Genomic DNA, 15,506 nt, shown 5'->3' with positions numbered 1-15,506 from the left:
GGGGGTGCTGGAGCCTATCCCAGCTGTCTTTGGGCGAGAGGCGGGGTACACCCTGGACTGGTCACCAGCCAATCACAGGGCACATATAGACAAACAACCATTCACACTCACATTCATACCTATGGACAATTTGGAGTCACTGCGGTACCGTGCGAGGATTGGAACGCCAATATCGATAAAATCTGCAATATCGATAAAATCTTACTTGCTTGTTCATATAATGCACACAGAGCAATGAACTCCTTTCTGCTCCATTCTCTTTACAGTGTGAGGGGTTCAAGGACACTTGTATTTGTGAGTGTTAGGCGCTAATTGTTTTTCCATTTTTATTAAATCATTCATTTACTACCGCTTATCCTTACGAGGGTCTTGTGGGGTTGCCGGAGCCTATCCCAGCTGTCTTCGGGCGAGAGGCGGGGTACGCCCTGGACTGGTGGCCAGCCAATCACAGGGCACATATAGACAAACAACCATTCACACTCACATTCATACCTATGGACAATTTGGAGTTGCCAATTAACCTAGCATGTTTTTGGAATGTGGGAGGAAACCGGAATACCCGGAGAGAACATGCAAACTTCACACAGAGATGGCCGAGGGTGGAATTGAACCCTCATCTCCTAGCTGTGAGGTCTGCACGCTAACCACTCGACCGCCGTGCCGCCTAAGTCCTAACATATGTCCGTCATTTCACTCTTTTTGCTAATGTTCTCACCCTTTCTGGGAATTGGATACCTTTTCTAGCCTCCTTCTTTGGACTCTGGAAGCTCTATCTGTCAATCAACGAAGGGAATCCATATTGTCTTTTTATGATGGTTCTATTATTAGTAACGAGATGCAATGTAACCACTTTATCTTCTGGACTATTTAAATGGAATACTGTATTTCCTCATAGTGGACAAGGGGTGTCTGTTTACTCAAATGCAGAGAATACCAGGCATCTGTAAGGTGTTCATTATTGGAGGGGCGCCGTAACTTTGTAATCATTTCCAAAATCTTTCATTCCCCTCCATTTTGTATCCAGCAGTAGTTGTTTATCTTTGTGTAACAAGTGTACACTACGTCTTGTTTCTAGCCTGTGGACTGGATTTGGACCTGGAGAAGAGTTTCCCCCTGTCGCAGGACGAGCCTCCTCCCTACCCCGGGTCACCGCCTTACCCCGCTCTGTCGCCGCCCGTGTCCCCCCCGCTTCCCCCCAGTGTGCCGCACTACGCCGAAGCCGACATCGTAAGCCTGCAGGGCGTTAGCGGCAACAACACCTACGCCGTCCCCGCCCTGGCCTCGTCCAGCCCCGGTGGGGCGGACGCCACCCCCTTACCAGAGCTGCCCCGTCAGTGTCTGATCTTCAAGGAGAAACTCGGGGAGGGGCAGTTTGGCGAGGTGGGGACATGCAGTGACAAGTACGTTTGTTGATGCGGGTGTTGAAGGTGCTTAAACTGTGTTGCCATTGTGGTGGAAGGTGCACCTGTGTGAAATAGAAAACCCCCAGGACCTCCCCAACCTGGAGTTCCCCTTCAACGTGAGGAAAGGTCGCCCTCTGCTGGTGGCTGTCAAGATACTGCGGCCTGATGCATCCAAGAATGCCAGGTACTCTCATCTTCACCTAAAAGCACATTATCCATATACAGTACCAGTCAAATATCATACACCTTTTTATCTTAATTAACTTGAACTATTGATCATAATTAATTTGATTAATTTTATTGTAATTGTGGGAGAAAATTCACATGAGCGCTGATAAGTAGATAAGCAATCCTACATTACTTTTATTCCAGTCTGATGTTGACATCCTTGCATTTTAATAGCTTTAGTTTCGTAACTTCAGTGGGGGGGATACCCACTCACAGTGACAGGTTTTCACTGCAGTACCATGCAAGGATTGGAATGCCAATATCGATAAAATCTGCAATATCGATAAAATCTTACTTGTTCATATAATGCACACAGAGCAATGGACTATTTCATGCACTGTCTTTCTGCTCCATTCTCTTTACAGCGTGAGGGGTTCAAGGACACTTGTATTTGTGAATGTTAGGCGCTAATTGTTTTTCCATTTTTATTCATTCATTCATTTTGTACCACTTATCCTCACGAGGGTCTTTTGGGGTTGCTGGAGCCTATCCCAGCTGTCTTCGGGTGGGAGGCGGTGTACACCCTGGACTGGTCGCCAGCCAATCACAGGACACATATAGACAAACAACCATTCACACTCACATGGGGGTCAAAGGGTTGTATAAAATCGTAGAAAATCTCATTGGGTGTCCTGGTCAGACATAAAAAAGCACCCTGGAAACCCCCCCAGACCCCCCATTGGAGACCTTAAAGCACACTTTTCAGAGGGGACCATTTTTCACCATTTTGACTCACATTTTTGAGGTCATAGGTCATTCATTTCATTGGAGAGTTGGGGTCTAAAACCCCACTTTTCCACATTTTTGAACTTCTACTACAACATTCATTCATTTTTGGGTGAGAGGCGGGGTACACACTGGACTGGTGGCCAGCCAATCACAGGGCACATATAGACAAACAACCATTCACACTCACATTCATACCTATGGACAATTTGGAGTCGCTAATTAACCTAGCATGTTTTTGGAATGTGGGAGGAAACCGGAGTACCCGGAGAAAACCCATGCATGCACGGGGAGAACATGCAAACTCCACACAGAGATGGGTGGTATTGAACTCGAGTCTTTTAGGTGTGAGGCCTGCGTGTAAACCACTCCTCCACCGCGCAGCCTCATTTTTATTCATGTACCTCCAAATCATCCGTCCCCCAACACCTGACCTCTAGGAATTAAACAAAGTGCATCCTTTAGGAATGACTTCCTGAAGGAGGTGAAGATCCTCTCCCGCCTTAAGGACCCCAACATCATCCGTCTGCTGGGGGTGTGTGTGAGCAGCGACCCCCTGTGTATGGTCACGGAGTACATGGAGTGCGGAGACCTCAACCAGTATCTGTCCCACCGAGTGCTGCTGGACAAGACCGGTCCTTCCCACAACACTCCAACCATCAGGTATGAGAAGGCGTTAACAAATATGGTGTCGGTTTTATTCTTACCCGACATCTTTGTTCCCAGCTACCCGGCTCTCATCTCCATGGCCAGCCAGATCGCTTCCGGCATGAAGTTTCTCTCCTCGCTCAACTTTGTGCACCGTGATCTGGCCACGCGGAACTGCCTCGTGGGCGGCGACAAAGGTGACAGCGGCGGCGACCCGAGCGGCGAGCGCCACATCAAGATCGCCGATTTCGGTATGAGCAGGAATCTGTACGCGGGAGACTACTACAGGATCCAAGGCCGAGCTGTGCTGCCCATCCGCTGGATGGCCTGGGAGTGCATCCTCATGGTGAGAGAAGATCCAATATCCTCCATGAAAAGATGTTTGCGTATTGCTCAAGGGTACTGCAGAATGTATCGGTTTCAAATATTCCGCTATGTGTTCCCAGGGTAAATTCACCACCGCCAGCGACGTGTGGGCGTTCGGGGTCACCCTGTGGGAGATGCTGAGCGTCTGTCAGGAGCAGCCGTACTCCAACCTAACGGATGAACAAGTCATCGACAACGCTGGAGAGTTCTTCAGAGACCAGGGCAGACAGGTAGTACGTTCACACCGCTTCTGGTTTCAAACCAGATAGCCTCATCGTCCTCCATTTTGTCTCCTCCCATCCAGGTGTATCTGGGCAAGCCTGCCGTTTGCCCTCAGGGTCTCCATGAACTCATGTTGAGCTGCTGGAACAGAGACTGCAAGCTCCGACCATCTTTTGGTTACATCCACTCCTTCCTCACGGAGGACGCCATGAATATGGTGTAAGATGCACTGGTGGAGTTGGGTAATAAAAATAAAAAAAACACATTTTGGACTTTTCGGTGGAGGGGGGCTGCTGGAGACGCTGCTGGTTCAGTTTAATCCCACACTAGACCCCCCCCTCCCAGGAAACTGCAGTAAGCTAGCTTGACAAGTGTAGAGCTTAGGCTGAGCTACATGATGTAGTGTAATGTGGGTGTAATGTAGTGGGTGGTGGGTGCGTTCTGCATTAGGAGCCTTTTTTTTTCCTTGTGACTTTTTTTTCAAAAGTGGTTCACATAGCACAATAATACCCACTCCAAACCCCAATCAGTCCAGGTTTCACCCTTTAGGGTAGGCTCCAGCCCCCCCCCTCCCCACCTTGCAATCCTGAAGTGGATAAAAGATAAAGAAAAGTACCATGTAGTGCTTCACAAAGTTGCCTTTCCTCACAGCTGTCCCTAGCCTCTTGTCCAAAGTCAGCTGGGATAGGCTCCAGCTCCCCCTTGACACCCTGAAAATGGATGTTAGGAGATGAACGCTGTTGGTGTTGTAGTGGTTCACATAGCTGCCTTGAGTTCAAATCCCTGAGCAGTCTTGTTCAGGATGATCTCCATCTTTTTTTATTTAGGTCAGCTGGAATGGACTAGTGTAGTGGTTTACGTAAGTCCAGTGTAACCTGCACCAGAGGCACTATTGGGAAATGAGATCCATTGATAGTGTAGTGGTTCACAAGGCTGCCTTGGCCTCAATTTCTAGCCAATCGGTTCGAGGTGTAGTCCGATCCCCCCTGCAACCCTGAACAAGAGAAGTGGGTCCATAGATGTTTCGAGATGAGGTCAGATGTAGAGGTTCATGTAGCTGCCTTCCACACAGCCCTCCCCTGGCTCATCAGTCCAGTGTGTACCCCGACCCCTGTCCCCCAAAGTCAGGAATAGGATAAGTGGAATAGAAAGTGGATGGATGTGGGAAGAGTGGGAAGACTCTAGTGGTCCACATAGCTGATTTGGGCTCAATTCCTGGGTTTAATCCGCTTTAAGCCCCAAGTTTGCAACTCTGAAGAGGTTCTGTAGTGCTTCACATAGCAGCCCAGTGTCAATGAGTTCCCTGATGAACCACTTCCACACTGTACTCAAACGGGACAAAATGCAGAGCAGACAAACACTTCCAGCCCCCAACAGCATTTTTTTTTTTTTTTGCCAGGGAAAATGCAATTCCCCCCGATGATGATGTGACATGACCACGCCCCCTGCCCCCTCCGCTTTTAAGCAGAAATGTCACTTCCAGTTTGGACAAAAATTTCCACAACCTTCCTGCACTTTAACTCCATCACACGTGTGGCTGATGAACTGTTGCTATGATTCCTGCTTACGTGGAATGAAGAGCAGTGATTGGACGACTGGAAAGACATTGTTGGATGTATAATATTTTAAAATGACGGACACTTGAGGATCTGCCGTGAATGCTCTTTGACTGTCGTAGGACGTCTACATTATGTTACTCATTGTACAGCACTGTTAATCAGTTCTCTACATCAGTGCTTCTCAACTGGTTTGGCTGCGGGACACACCATCACCCTCTGCTCTGGTAGCGAACGACTAGCATCGATGTCATTGCTCTCTCACTCAAACTTGACCAAGTCGGACGTAAACATGATGTGCATCTTGTCGTTGCACAGCAAGCAAATAGCACAGACATGTGGTGCATTCACGGACATCTATGCGGGTGGGGGGCACGACCCCACGACCCACCCAAAACTATGCCACCCACTTTCGGGTCTTGACCCTCCCACCCAGTTGAGAATTCACTGTTCTACATGATCAATTAATAGTTGTTTACTGATGCCAAATGGTCGCGGTGCCATTTGAGTCCTTTTTTTTTGATACACTGTAGTACAACTAATCACTTTTTATAGATACTGTACATTGTCTGTGGTTACATGAATAGTTTGTACATATTTTGAATACAGATCTGTATTTTCCTGTACTAATATATGGAAAACTCTTTTGTTGAGAGTCTTCTCTATCTTCTGTAGACACGCTTTGCAACCTTGATGCCGCTACCATCCATTTTGCTGTTTATTTTTGTAGATGTTTCAATAAAGTTAAGTCGTTACAAATTTTTAAAAGGAAAAACTCATGGCTAATTATACAGCACATTTTTATTAATACAGATAAATGCTGACCATTTTCATACTATTGCGGCTATACCATGCAGCAATGCTTCTTTCTGACGTGACAAAAAAAACAAAACATAGGATTAGTTAAAGGGTTAAATTCCAAATAACATGGCAGCATTATGGCTTATACCGGTTGGATAGACGGTGATACAGTCATGGAAGAAATTATGAGAACAGCCTTGTTTTTTTTTTAAAAGGCTGGTACTACTACAAGTGTGTTGGACAGGACAACATGGAATGTCTAAAAAAAGCACAGTTGTTTTTTTTTTTTTGCAGTACAATGCCATAGCTATTGATGTAAGAACTTTGGTTTATTTTGGCTAGTATAAAAAAAAAAAACAGACATGGCTAAATATACGCTCTTAAGTTCAATTATATTTGTAAAAACCAATGTAGCTTTAGTTGTACCAGGCATTAAAGTGAGGAAACAAGGCGGTTCTAATAATTTCCTCCATGACTGTATGTATTCCCTGACAAGCTGAACACAAGAGGTCTGAGATTTAGTTTGTTTTTTAGCAGTTCATCTTGACCAGGCACTTCACGGTGACGAGATGCATTACAGCTTTGATTTGTTAGTAAAGCATTATAAAGTCTTTTTTAAAAATTACAAAAAAAAAACAGACATGCAGCTTTATGGGTACCTAACTATGTAACAGGACCTCGATGTTAGTCAGCATCCTTGCAAACATGGAGAATAATTAGTCAAAGCTAACCAAACATACACGACAGTTCAAGCTGTAGTTAGCAATGGTTGACGTCCAGCAACACTTCCTTTGCTTTTCACAATGCAAGACCTCCCACTCCCCGTCCCTAAATCACGCCCACCGTGTCTCTGGCTGGCAAACCACTAATCCCACCTGCTTTAACAATTTCAGACACCACACAAAAACACAAATTATATTGACTATTACAGCTACATTGAGAATCGACAAAAAAAGGTAACAACTCCGAGGATAAGGTTGATATTTTACAACAAATATTACGAAACTAAAATGTCAGCATTTTAAGTGCTCAAAATCAATAGTCAGAGCAGATGTTTCTCTAAATATGCTTTTTAAATCCTTCAGTGTTATAACAATTATTACATTATTTGAGTCTCTCAATACCGCAGTTATTGTTTTTTTTTTAAATGACCATTATTTTTTAGTAATATTATGCAGAATATGCTTGCAGTATTCCCATAATATTGCAACTATTTTGGCAATTTTGCAAATGTAAATAGTACATATTGTCCTACTATTTTGACTTTTTTCTCATGGAATATATTTTAGACTATATTATTGTAATATTACATGATAAAAAGCATAGCATTATTCTGGTCATTTATTTTATTCCATCTTTCTTGCCCCTCAATAACAACATTTTTTTCTTCTTTCTCCACTCATAATTATGACTATTGGAGTATTACGCCTTTGTTCTTGCAAATATTACCTTTTTCACCAGTTAAAATTGTGACAATATTCAATATTCCGGTAATGCTACCACTTTTTTCTCGTTCAAATTATTACTTTTCAAACATAAGTACTTTTTTTTCCAGTGTGGTAGTAATACTCTCTATGTGTAGCATTGGCGCTCAGTTAATGTGTAGTGCATAGGATAACCTTTGGATCTATTTGACAGGCTAGCGGCGCTCATGAAGCAGATGTGAGGACACATTGTTGATGAAAAGGCACAACCAAATGTTTTTGGTGCAACGAGGCAGACACTAAACCATTTCCAGCTAAATAGATTTATCTAAATCGATAAAAACACCAGCACTTATGAAGAGATACGAAATGGCGGAGGAAGAGACGATAGAGACACGGTAGAGGCACACCTGCATGCGATTTGATGGTAGGAGTCACCAGAGTGGTTCCGGAGGCACGGAGAGAGGAGGTGTGATCCTCCACGGTGTCTTAGTGGACACGCAGGGACTGCCCACTGACCTGCAATAATAAACCAAGAGGTCACCGTGGGTTCTTATGGATTCTATACTGACCTACATGGATGGATACCTGGGAGATGTCCACTCCAGTGAGTTTCTCCACAGCCGAGGGCACCCGGGTCATGATGTCCAGGACCTCGTTGGCCAACTTGGCAGCTCCCACATCCGAGCCGCCGCTGGACACCATGGTGATCTTCTGGGCTGACGTCAGAGGCTTGCTGATCTCCTCTGCCATCTAAAGACAGGACGCGTGATGTTAGCGCCACAACAACAACAAAAAGACGTCAAAAAGGATGTTCATCTACCAGTGGTAGTTTCTCCAGGAGCATGTCCACCATGGCTCCCTCTCCATACTGCTTGAAGGCTTCCGCCTTCTTGACCATCTGCTCCGCCTCAGCGCGGCCCTTTGCCTCCAGGGCGAACGCCTCGGCCTCGCCCTTGATCTACAACAAGCAAGGTGAAGCGTGATGCATGGATAAGTTAAAGATGGAGGTTCAGGAGGAAAGAAGTAAAGACTCACTCTGATGGACTCGGCCTCGGCTTCAGCCTCGATGATGAGCTGCAGGCTGTCAGGAAAAAAAAAAATTAGCTTAACTTTCCTTTCCCTCGTTGCTATTTTGCTCTGAACTGCAAGCTAAAAAAATGTAGGTCACATGCTCCTAGTTATGTGCAGGCATAACACATTCCCAATAGTTCTTAAACGTTCATACCGCTGAGCCTCAGCCAACTTTTCCAGACGAAATCTCTCCGCCTCGGCGGGCTTCTTGACTTTGGCCGCCAGCTCCTTCTCCTTGCGGACGATCTCCTGCTCCTGCAGCATGATCTGCTGGGAGCGCTCCACCACCTGAACCTGCATCTTCTCCTCCTCAATGCGCTGCTTGGTCTTGGCCACCTGGGAAGAGCATTTTCGAGGAAGACTTTCAAGGAGCTGGTTCCTCCCCAAGGAGCATGAGCAGATCAAGGGGACGGCATTAGTACCTGAAGCTGGTAGGCCATTTCTGACTCGGCCTTCTTGGTGTTGACTTCAACGTCGTAGGCGGACTTCTTCAACTCGTAATCCCTCTGGGATTTGGCCATCTCGATCTCATTCTTGTACTGAGCGGACACTTTCTCCTGCATGGCTTGGGCTTCCTGCATGGTGGAATCAAACTTGAGATTTCCTGACAAGAATTCCGTGTGAAAATGAGCTGACGATGCCGTTTTTTTTACCCGAATGACAGCATCCCGCTTGTACTGAGCCTCTCCAATCCTGGCATCCTTCTGAACCTGGGCTGTCCTGGCCTTGCCAAGAGAATGGAGGTAGTCCTAGAAGAAGCAAAGTACAAATGTTTTGATTGAAGTGTAGTAATACGTGTATTACTGTGGTTGTGGATGTGTACTTCTACACCACTGTGAAAAAGATGCATATCAGACTAACAGGACACGGTTGCCATAGTAGCACTTAGCTCTAATTCATCACTAATGTACAGAGCGGATGGGGGATGGAGCAGAACAGAACAGAAGAGAAGGGGGGCGGGGGGGTTGCAAACAGTCAATAAAGGCCACTTAAGTCTATTAGTGGGAAAAGACGTCACAGTTACTAAAAGGTTCATGATGCAGGTACAGTTCTCGCCATCAGACCTTTATTGTGACTTCAGATGTGTCCCACTTCAGAGAGCTGAATATGGAGGCATATCATAGATATTGTTTTCCACTTTTCCGACCGATAAATGTACTTAGAATGTTGTATTCTCGTGTTAAATGATGCCAAAGTTTCAGATAATGAGGTTTGTGTATTTGGAAGTGAGCCCTGAAAGACGTTTGGGATGGCTCAAAATGCTCAGTTTCAAAAGGCGTGGTAAAACTGCCCCTTTGTGATGTCACAGAGGGGCGGACTTCCTTATATCCTTATATGGTTCATAGTTAGGACGCATGTTGGATGTGTGAGCAATAAATTAAAACAGAGCGTTTTGACAGGAAGCACAAATAAAAGGAAATACAGCTGGAATAGGTGCCGATTCTGGAAAATCTGAAAAGTTTTCAGTGCGCGTTATTGTGTGTAGCTGCTCTATAGGAGACCACAACTCAATACAAAGGGTTGAAAAATGACCATAATAGATCCCCTTTAAATGTGGTGCAAACATGCCTTCTTTTCAGGTTTTTCCCAGGGGGGGTTCCCTACCTTACTGAGTACAGCCCTGCTTGCCAATTTTAATACACCTGACAGATGTATCACAGGTTAAGGAAGTAGGAACAGGACATGATTTGGCAGCCTTTTCTGCTCATTTACATGCCAATTACACTAGCATCTGTTTAGCATAAGTCATTTGTGTATGTATTTGATACTTAATTTGTATTGCTCATATTGCAGTTCCAATTCTATGGTTATCATCACCCTTTTCCTATTTGCTGTTTCTAGTACCGCCTAGTCAAACACACTTGTGGAATTCATCCTGAGATACTCACTGAACTGAATTATATCTTATAGCTGAATGATTATAGCAATATTCAATTTTGCAGCATATTTTTCCCGGAGCACTTAACTGTTTGGTTTTTGGGGCGTTTTGACTTGGTACTTTCCACTGTAGTACATAAAAAAAGAGGAATACCACAATATTATGCTATCATGGGACTGTACTAATGCTTGCTTTGCCTCCTGAGAGGATCTGAGACCCTGAGTTGGAAACCCTTTTACTGTATCTGATATACCTGGTCATCATGGACGTCTTTGAGGGTGTAGCTGACTACTCCGATCCCCATATTGACCAGGTCAGAGGAGGCTACCTTGAAGACCTGCTCGGAGAACTTCTTACGGTCCTGGTAGATCTCCTGCGAGAGGTGAGGAAAAAAAACACACACACAAAGTTACATAAACTGAACAGGGAGTGAGAGTGACGCTCCTTTAGCCTCAGCATCATTATAGAACATCACCTCCACAGTCAGGTGGGCGATGATGGCCCTCTGGTGGCCCTCCAGGGTCTCCAGTGCGATTTGGGCAATCTCAGCCTCTGACTTTCCCATGAACATTTGGCAGGCGGTGGCCAGCATCTCCTTGTTCTGGCCCTGGATCTTGACCTGAGAAAGAAACACAATATCGGATGAAACAGCACTGAGATCAATGGTATTGTTATTGAAGGTGACGATAATAATATGTTATGGTCTGTGACTCATAGATATTTGCTATGGGAAGTCACTGCTATTGTTTGCAATTTGGTGAAGACAACAGAAAAAAACAATACTTCTAATAATATACAATGCAACTGTACACCACCCATTTGTGCGTGTGTGCATGCAGAATAATCTGTGTATAAGATAAACAGCTAGGAGTCTGCAACACGATCTCTACCGCCATTGTTGCCAGTGTTGACATTGAAGACCCGCCATGATTGGTGAAAGGCAAGGTTTAAAGTGTGCACTCTCCTACGGATCCTCCTGCCTGCCTGCTCGCAAATATTTTTATAGCATTTTAATCTGTTTGAAATGACCATCCCAAATGCTGGGGCTGGAGCTGGTCATTGGTTTGAGCACAGACCTAAAACCTTGCTTTTTAATGCACAAGACTAGACACACACAAACTAAAAAGCACGTCTAAAAATCTCATGGTAGGGCTTAACAAGAAGAAACTGATGTTTGAATTGGTCACCTGTTCAGACACAATCTCAAGTTCTTGTTTTTTAATGCACAAGATTAGACACATGCAATCCAGAAAATGATATGTAAATGTTACACTTAGGGGGAAAAAGTGGGCTAATAAATTGACAATAAAAGCACAAATACTGCAGATTTCAGAAAACAACAGATGGAATGATACAGCACTCTACAAGAAGAAAAAAAAATCAAAAAATTGTTACAACTATAATGATGAAAATGGTAATATTAATGATCATTATAATAATGGTGATAATAATAACAATAATGTTAATAATGATAAAGATAATATATATTAAATATAATAATATTAAAATGATAATAATAACAGGATAAAACAAGACTGTGGAATGAACATGATTATATTTTGATTGATGTAAGAAATGCACTGTAATGTTTCATATATTTGCCCCAAAAAAAAAATTACCTGAGCAATGCCGGTGACAGAGATGGGGACGCCATGGCGGGTGTAGACTTTGTCACTCTTCACATTTAGAGTCAGTGTGTTCAGAGTGATTCTACAACAACAACAAAAAAAAAAACATGGATCAGGATCTTTCACTGAAAATGGCAAAAAGGACAAGTGTGATAATAACCATAGCTTAGTATTTTGACGATATCGCGACTAACTTCTTTCTACACTTAGAAGTTATTTCACTATATTGCATTTAACGTCTTTTTATAGTCATATCACAATCAGTAATGGTCAGCAAGCCTCCCTTTCTCCACCGCCGTACACTATTTTACCATATAGTGGTTAATGTTATTTAAAACAATGCATATTGAAGGTTTTATGATGCCTCAACCTTATAGGTTGCACTGTAATCACACAACAGAAACACAAATGTAGTAATAAGATTGTGCTCTGCAATGATGAGAGGATATGAGGCAGAGCCAGAGATGGTAAAATCAATTATCAACCACTTCCTTAGGCTTGCTTGGACCAGTAATAACAAAAACAGCTCATTTACACTTGGCTTATACTTCAATGACCGCCATGTTTTAATCCAAAGACAACAAAATAGAGCTATCACCTCTGGATCTGCTGAATACACGGGATGACAAACACTCGTCCTCCAGCAATCATTAGTGGAGGAGAGCGGCCGAAGCCTGCAAGGCAAGGAGAAGATGTCAACATGGTATTTACTAATGTAGAACTAAAGGCATTCATTATGTGGCAACCTTTAATGCAAAAAAACACATCACTCTAGTTACTCCATGATGTAACACAGGATTGCCGCCATCACTTCTTAATAGGTGGATTTTTCTTTTAGAAAAATAAAATGACACATAATGACGCAATAATTGTACAAATACAAATTTATTAATGCAAAATTAACTAAAACTGACTTCCTCTGCTGAAATATTAAAAGCTAGAACATGATTATATGATGCTATTTGGAAAGCAAAAATATTTTGGAGGTGGTACTTGTAAAAATGTTTTGAGGACCATTGGTCTAATTAGGGCTGCACGGTGGTCGAGTGGTTAGCACGCAGACCTCACAGCTAGGAGTTCAATTCCACCCTCGGCCATCTCTGTGTGGAGTTTGCATGTTCTCCCCGGGTACTCCGGTTAATTGGCGACTCCAAATTGTCCATAGGTATGAATGCGAGTGTGAATGGTTGTTTGTCTATATGTGCCTTGTGATTGACTGGCGACCAGTCCCGGGTGTACCACGCCTCTCGCCCAAAGACAGCTGGGATAGGCTCCAACAACCCCCGCAACCCTTGTGAGGATAAGCGGTAAAAAATGAATGGTCTAATTAGTAAATATTCAGTATGTACTAATACCTGGCCTGCACAGGGGCTTTAGGTATTAACCTAATGCTAATATTTGCTCTGGCTAGTCTGAAAGCGTGATATTCAGTAATGAGGTAAACTTTGCTGGTTGTTTCACAATCGAGTCACATGACATGATGATTAAAAACAGCTGTCTCTTGACATGGTCATGTGATGTTAGTAAACAAAGTTTTGTTCTTTTACAAGCTCCCCTCTGACCTTACACTCAAGATTTTTGCAATTTACCGTCAACAAACTATCTTGAATGCAGGATTAAATTTTTTTTGATAGAAGGTGTTTCAAGTACGACCCCTAGGAATGACCAAAATCCTAAATTACATTTCAAATCAGTGGGTTGTTTAAATTAAAACAAACCAAAAAAAAAAACCTTACCTGAGACCACCATGGCTTCATTGGGTCCACATGTGTAGAACATATTTGCTCCTTTTGATGCTAAACACAGAAACAATAATACCTTGTCAATGACAAATATAACATGACAATGTGGTAAATAACGTTAAAGAAGGATTAGGAAACTTGATAAGGAACCTTCTGTGCCTTTTTATTTAATCGATTCACTGCACTGACATAACCACGCCCCCACCTCAAACAAGTCCAATTAAACCACATTAAACGTTATACGGTCTAATGTAACATGTACATATATAAATATAAACATATTAACATTCATATAATAGTCTAACTGACTTACTGAAGATAATGTCACTTGTTTATGTTCAAAGCCTACCGAAGCTCCCCCCTCGCCACCCCCCCTCCCCCAAAGACCCAACATTCCGAGAAGTCATAATGGTTAGCATTGCGACAACTCTCTTATTCTTTGATAAAATATGAACTAATAGTAATATTCCATCGTTGTCATATAAGTTTGACTCACCGACAGCCGTTTGACACAACAAAAATAAGCTTTATTGTCGTAACGGTGACTCGCGCAGGGTTGCTGTTTTCCGTCAGTCCTCTAAACGACAAAAATGGCTGCCAAGACCGGAAGTAGACTGTGAACCACGCCCCGTTGTTGTTTCTGGCGCCATCTAGCCCTCAAAAGTGGCAACTACGTGTTTACGGCATATCACAGTCAGAATCTACAGTAGGATGTTTGAAAAAGTAACTGTTAAGGGGTCTCACACATTTGAACCAACCAAAATAAAAAATCAGTCCCAAAAACAACAGTAAAAATATAATTTGTTAATGTTTTCCCCACTAATTCAGCCTAGCATTACATATCAAGTTTTAATTTTAGTTTTGGAATTTGAACCCTTTAAAGGCCATTATGCTTACATAATTACACTGTTTTTATTTAATTGAAAAACGTGTTTTTTAATAAGTAAAGAATTATTATTGTTGTTATTATTATTGATTCCGTAGATGGACCAATAGATTTTCATGATGATTATGCAGCTTTGAATGTGGAAAAAGTAGTTCCACCTGGTGGACAAATAAAAACATTGCACACCTGTAGCCTATATTTAAATCTTAACCTTAAAGGAGACCTATTATGAAAATGTTTTGCCCCTGCGTATTGAGTTGTTGACTCCTATAGAGCAGCTACACACAATAACCAGTACAGAAAGCTTTCTAGATCTTCCAGAAACTGCACCTATTCCACCTATTCTTTGGATTTTGTGCTTCCCACGAAAATGTCCTGTTTTAATGTATTCCAACCGCGGCCTGCCTCTAGGCACGCCCTGGAGTGGGATTGGTGTGGGCTCAAAAACAACATTTTAATTGAGGTATTTTCATTCATTAATTTTCTATCACAAGGGTCGCGGCGGTGCTGGAGCCTATCCCAGCTGTCTTCAGGCGAGAGGCGGTGTACACCCTGGACTGGTGGCCAACCAATCACAGGGCACATATAGGCAAACAACCATTCACACTCACATTCATACCTATGGACAATTTGGAGTCGCCAATTAACCTAGCATGTTTTTGGAATGTGGGAGGAAACCGGAGTATCGTACCGAAGTAACATGCAAACTCCACACAGAGATGGTCGAGGTTGGAATTGAACTCCTATCTCCTAGCTGTGAGGCCTGCGTGTTAACCACTCATCCGCCGCACAGCCTGAGGTATATTAATTTACATGACAGTAGATTAATATTAATTGTTTAGAAGTTATTTTGAAGTTATATAGTATAATTTTGTTTTAATATGATCCAAAATAGTACATTCACAGTAAGACTGTGATTCATT

The 15,506-nt window shown here is 43.1% G+C and overlaps 2 protein-coding genes across 9 annotated transcripts in view; one reads left to right on the top strand and one right to left on the bottom strand.

Annotated features, from left to right (window-relative positions):
* Window positions 1-6,241, top strand: part of ddr1 (discoidin domain receptor tyrosine kinase 1) — a 51,875-nt gene extending 45,634 nt beyond the window's left edge. For 6 of the 7 annotated variants that reach the window (XM_058052899.1, XM_058052906.1, XM_058052901.1 and 3 more), the window contains 5 exons: window positions 1,076-1,380; window positions 1,460-1,587; window positions 2,823-3,351; window positions 3,452-3,601; window positions 3,676-6,241. In XM_058052899.1, the coding sequence (XP_057908882.1) occupies window positions 1,076-1,380; window positions 1,460-1,587; window positions 2,823-3,351; window positions 3,452-3,601; window positions 3,676-3,816 (1,253 nt within the window). In that variant the 3' untranslated portion in view covers window positions 3,817-6,241. The remainder of the gene's footprint in view (window positions 1-1,075; window positions 1,381-1,459; window positions 1,588-2,822; window positions 3,352-3,451; window positions 3,602-3,675) is intronic. The other variant, XM_058052904.1, reaches the window with a different exon arrangement.
* On the bottom strand, window positions 5,933-14,302 carry flot1b (flotillin 1b). Of its 2 annotated transcripts, XR_009119879.1 has the most exons (14): window positions 14,194-14,302; window positions 13,692-13,751; window positions 12,554-12,629; window positions 11,947-12,037; window positions 10,803-10,946; window positions 10,581-10,700; window positions 9,102-9,197; window positions 8,871-9,023; window positions 8,603-8,784; window positions 8,413-8,458; window positions 8,198-8,335; window positions 7,963-8,127; window positions 7,785-7,893; window positions 5,933-6,018 (listed from the first exon to the last, which is right to left on the bottom strand). XR_009119879.1 is itself a non-coding variant. In XM_058052907.1 (13 exons), the coding sequence occupies exons 2-13, from the start codon at window positions 13,732-13,734 to the stop codon at window positions 7,864-7,866; spliced, it is 1,284 nt and encodes a 427-aa protein (XP_057908890.1). In that variant the 5' UTR covers window positions 13,735-13,751; window positions 14,194-14,302; the 3' UTR covers window positions 5,933-7,863. The 2 variants fall into 2 exon arrangements, 1 of the variants encoding a protein (XP_057908890.1); XM_058052907.1 differs by having other exon boundaries at window positions 5,933-7,893.
* Between the last annotated feature and the right edge of the window lie 1,204 nt (window positions 14,303-15,506).

The sequence above is a fragment of the Doryrhamphus excisus genome, chromosome 17 (assembly GCF_030265055.1).
Source record: "Doryrhamphus excisus isolate RoL2022-K1 chromosome 17, RoL_Dexc_1.0, whole genome shotgun sequence".
In the NCBI taxonomy this organism is placed as follows: domain Eukaryota; kingdom Metazoa; phylum Chordata; class Actinopteri; order Syngnathiformes; family Syngnathidae; genus Doryrhamphus; species Doryrhamphus excisus.
Note: the sequence above shows the minus strand (reverse complement) of the source record. Positions and strands in the feature narration are given on the sequence as shown.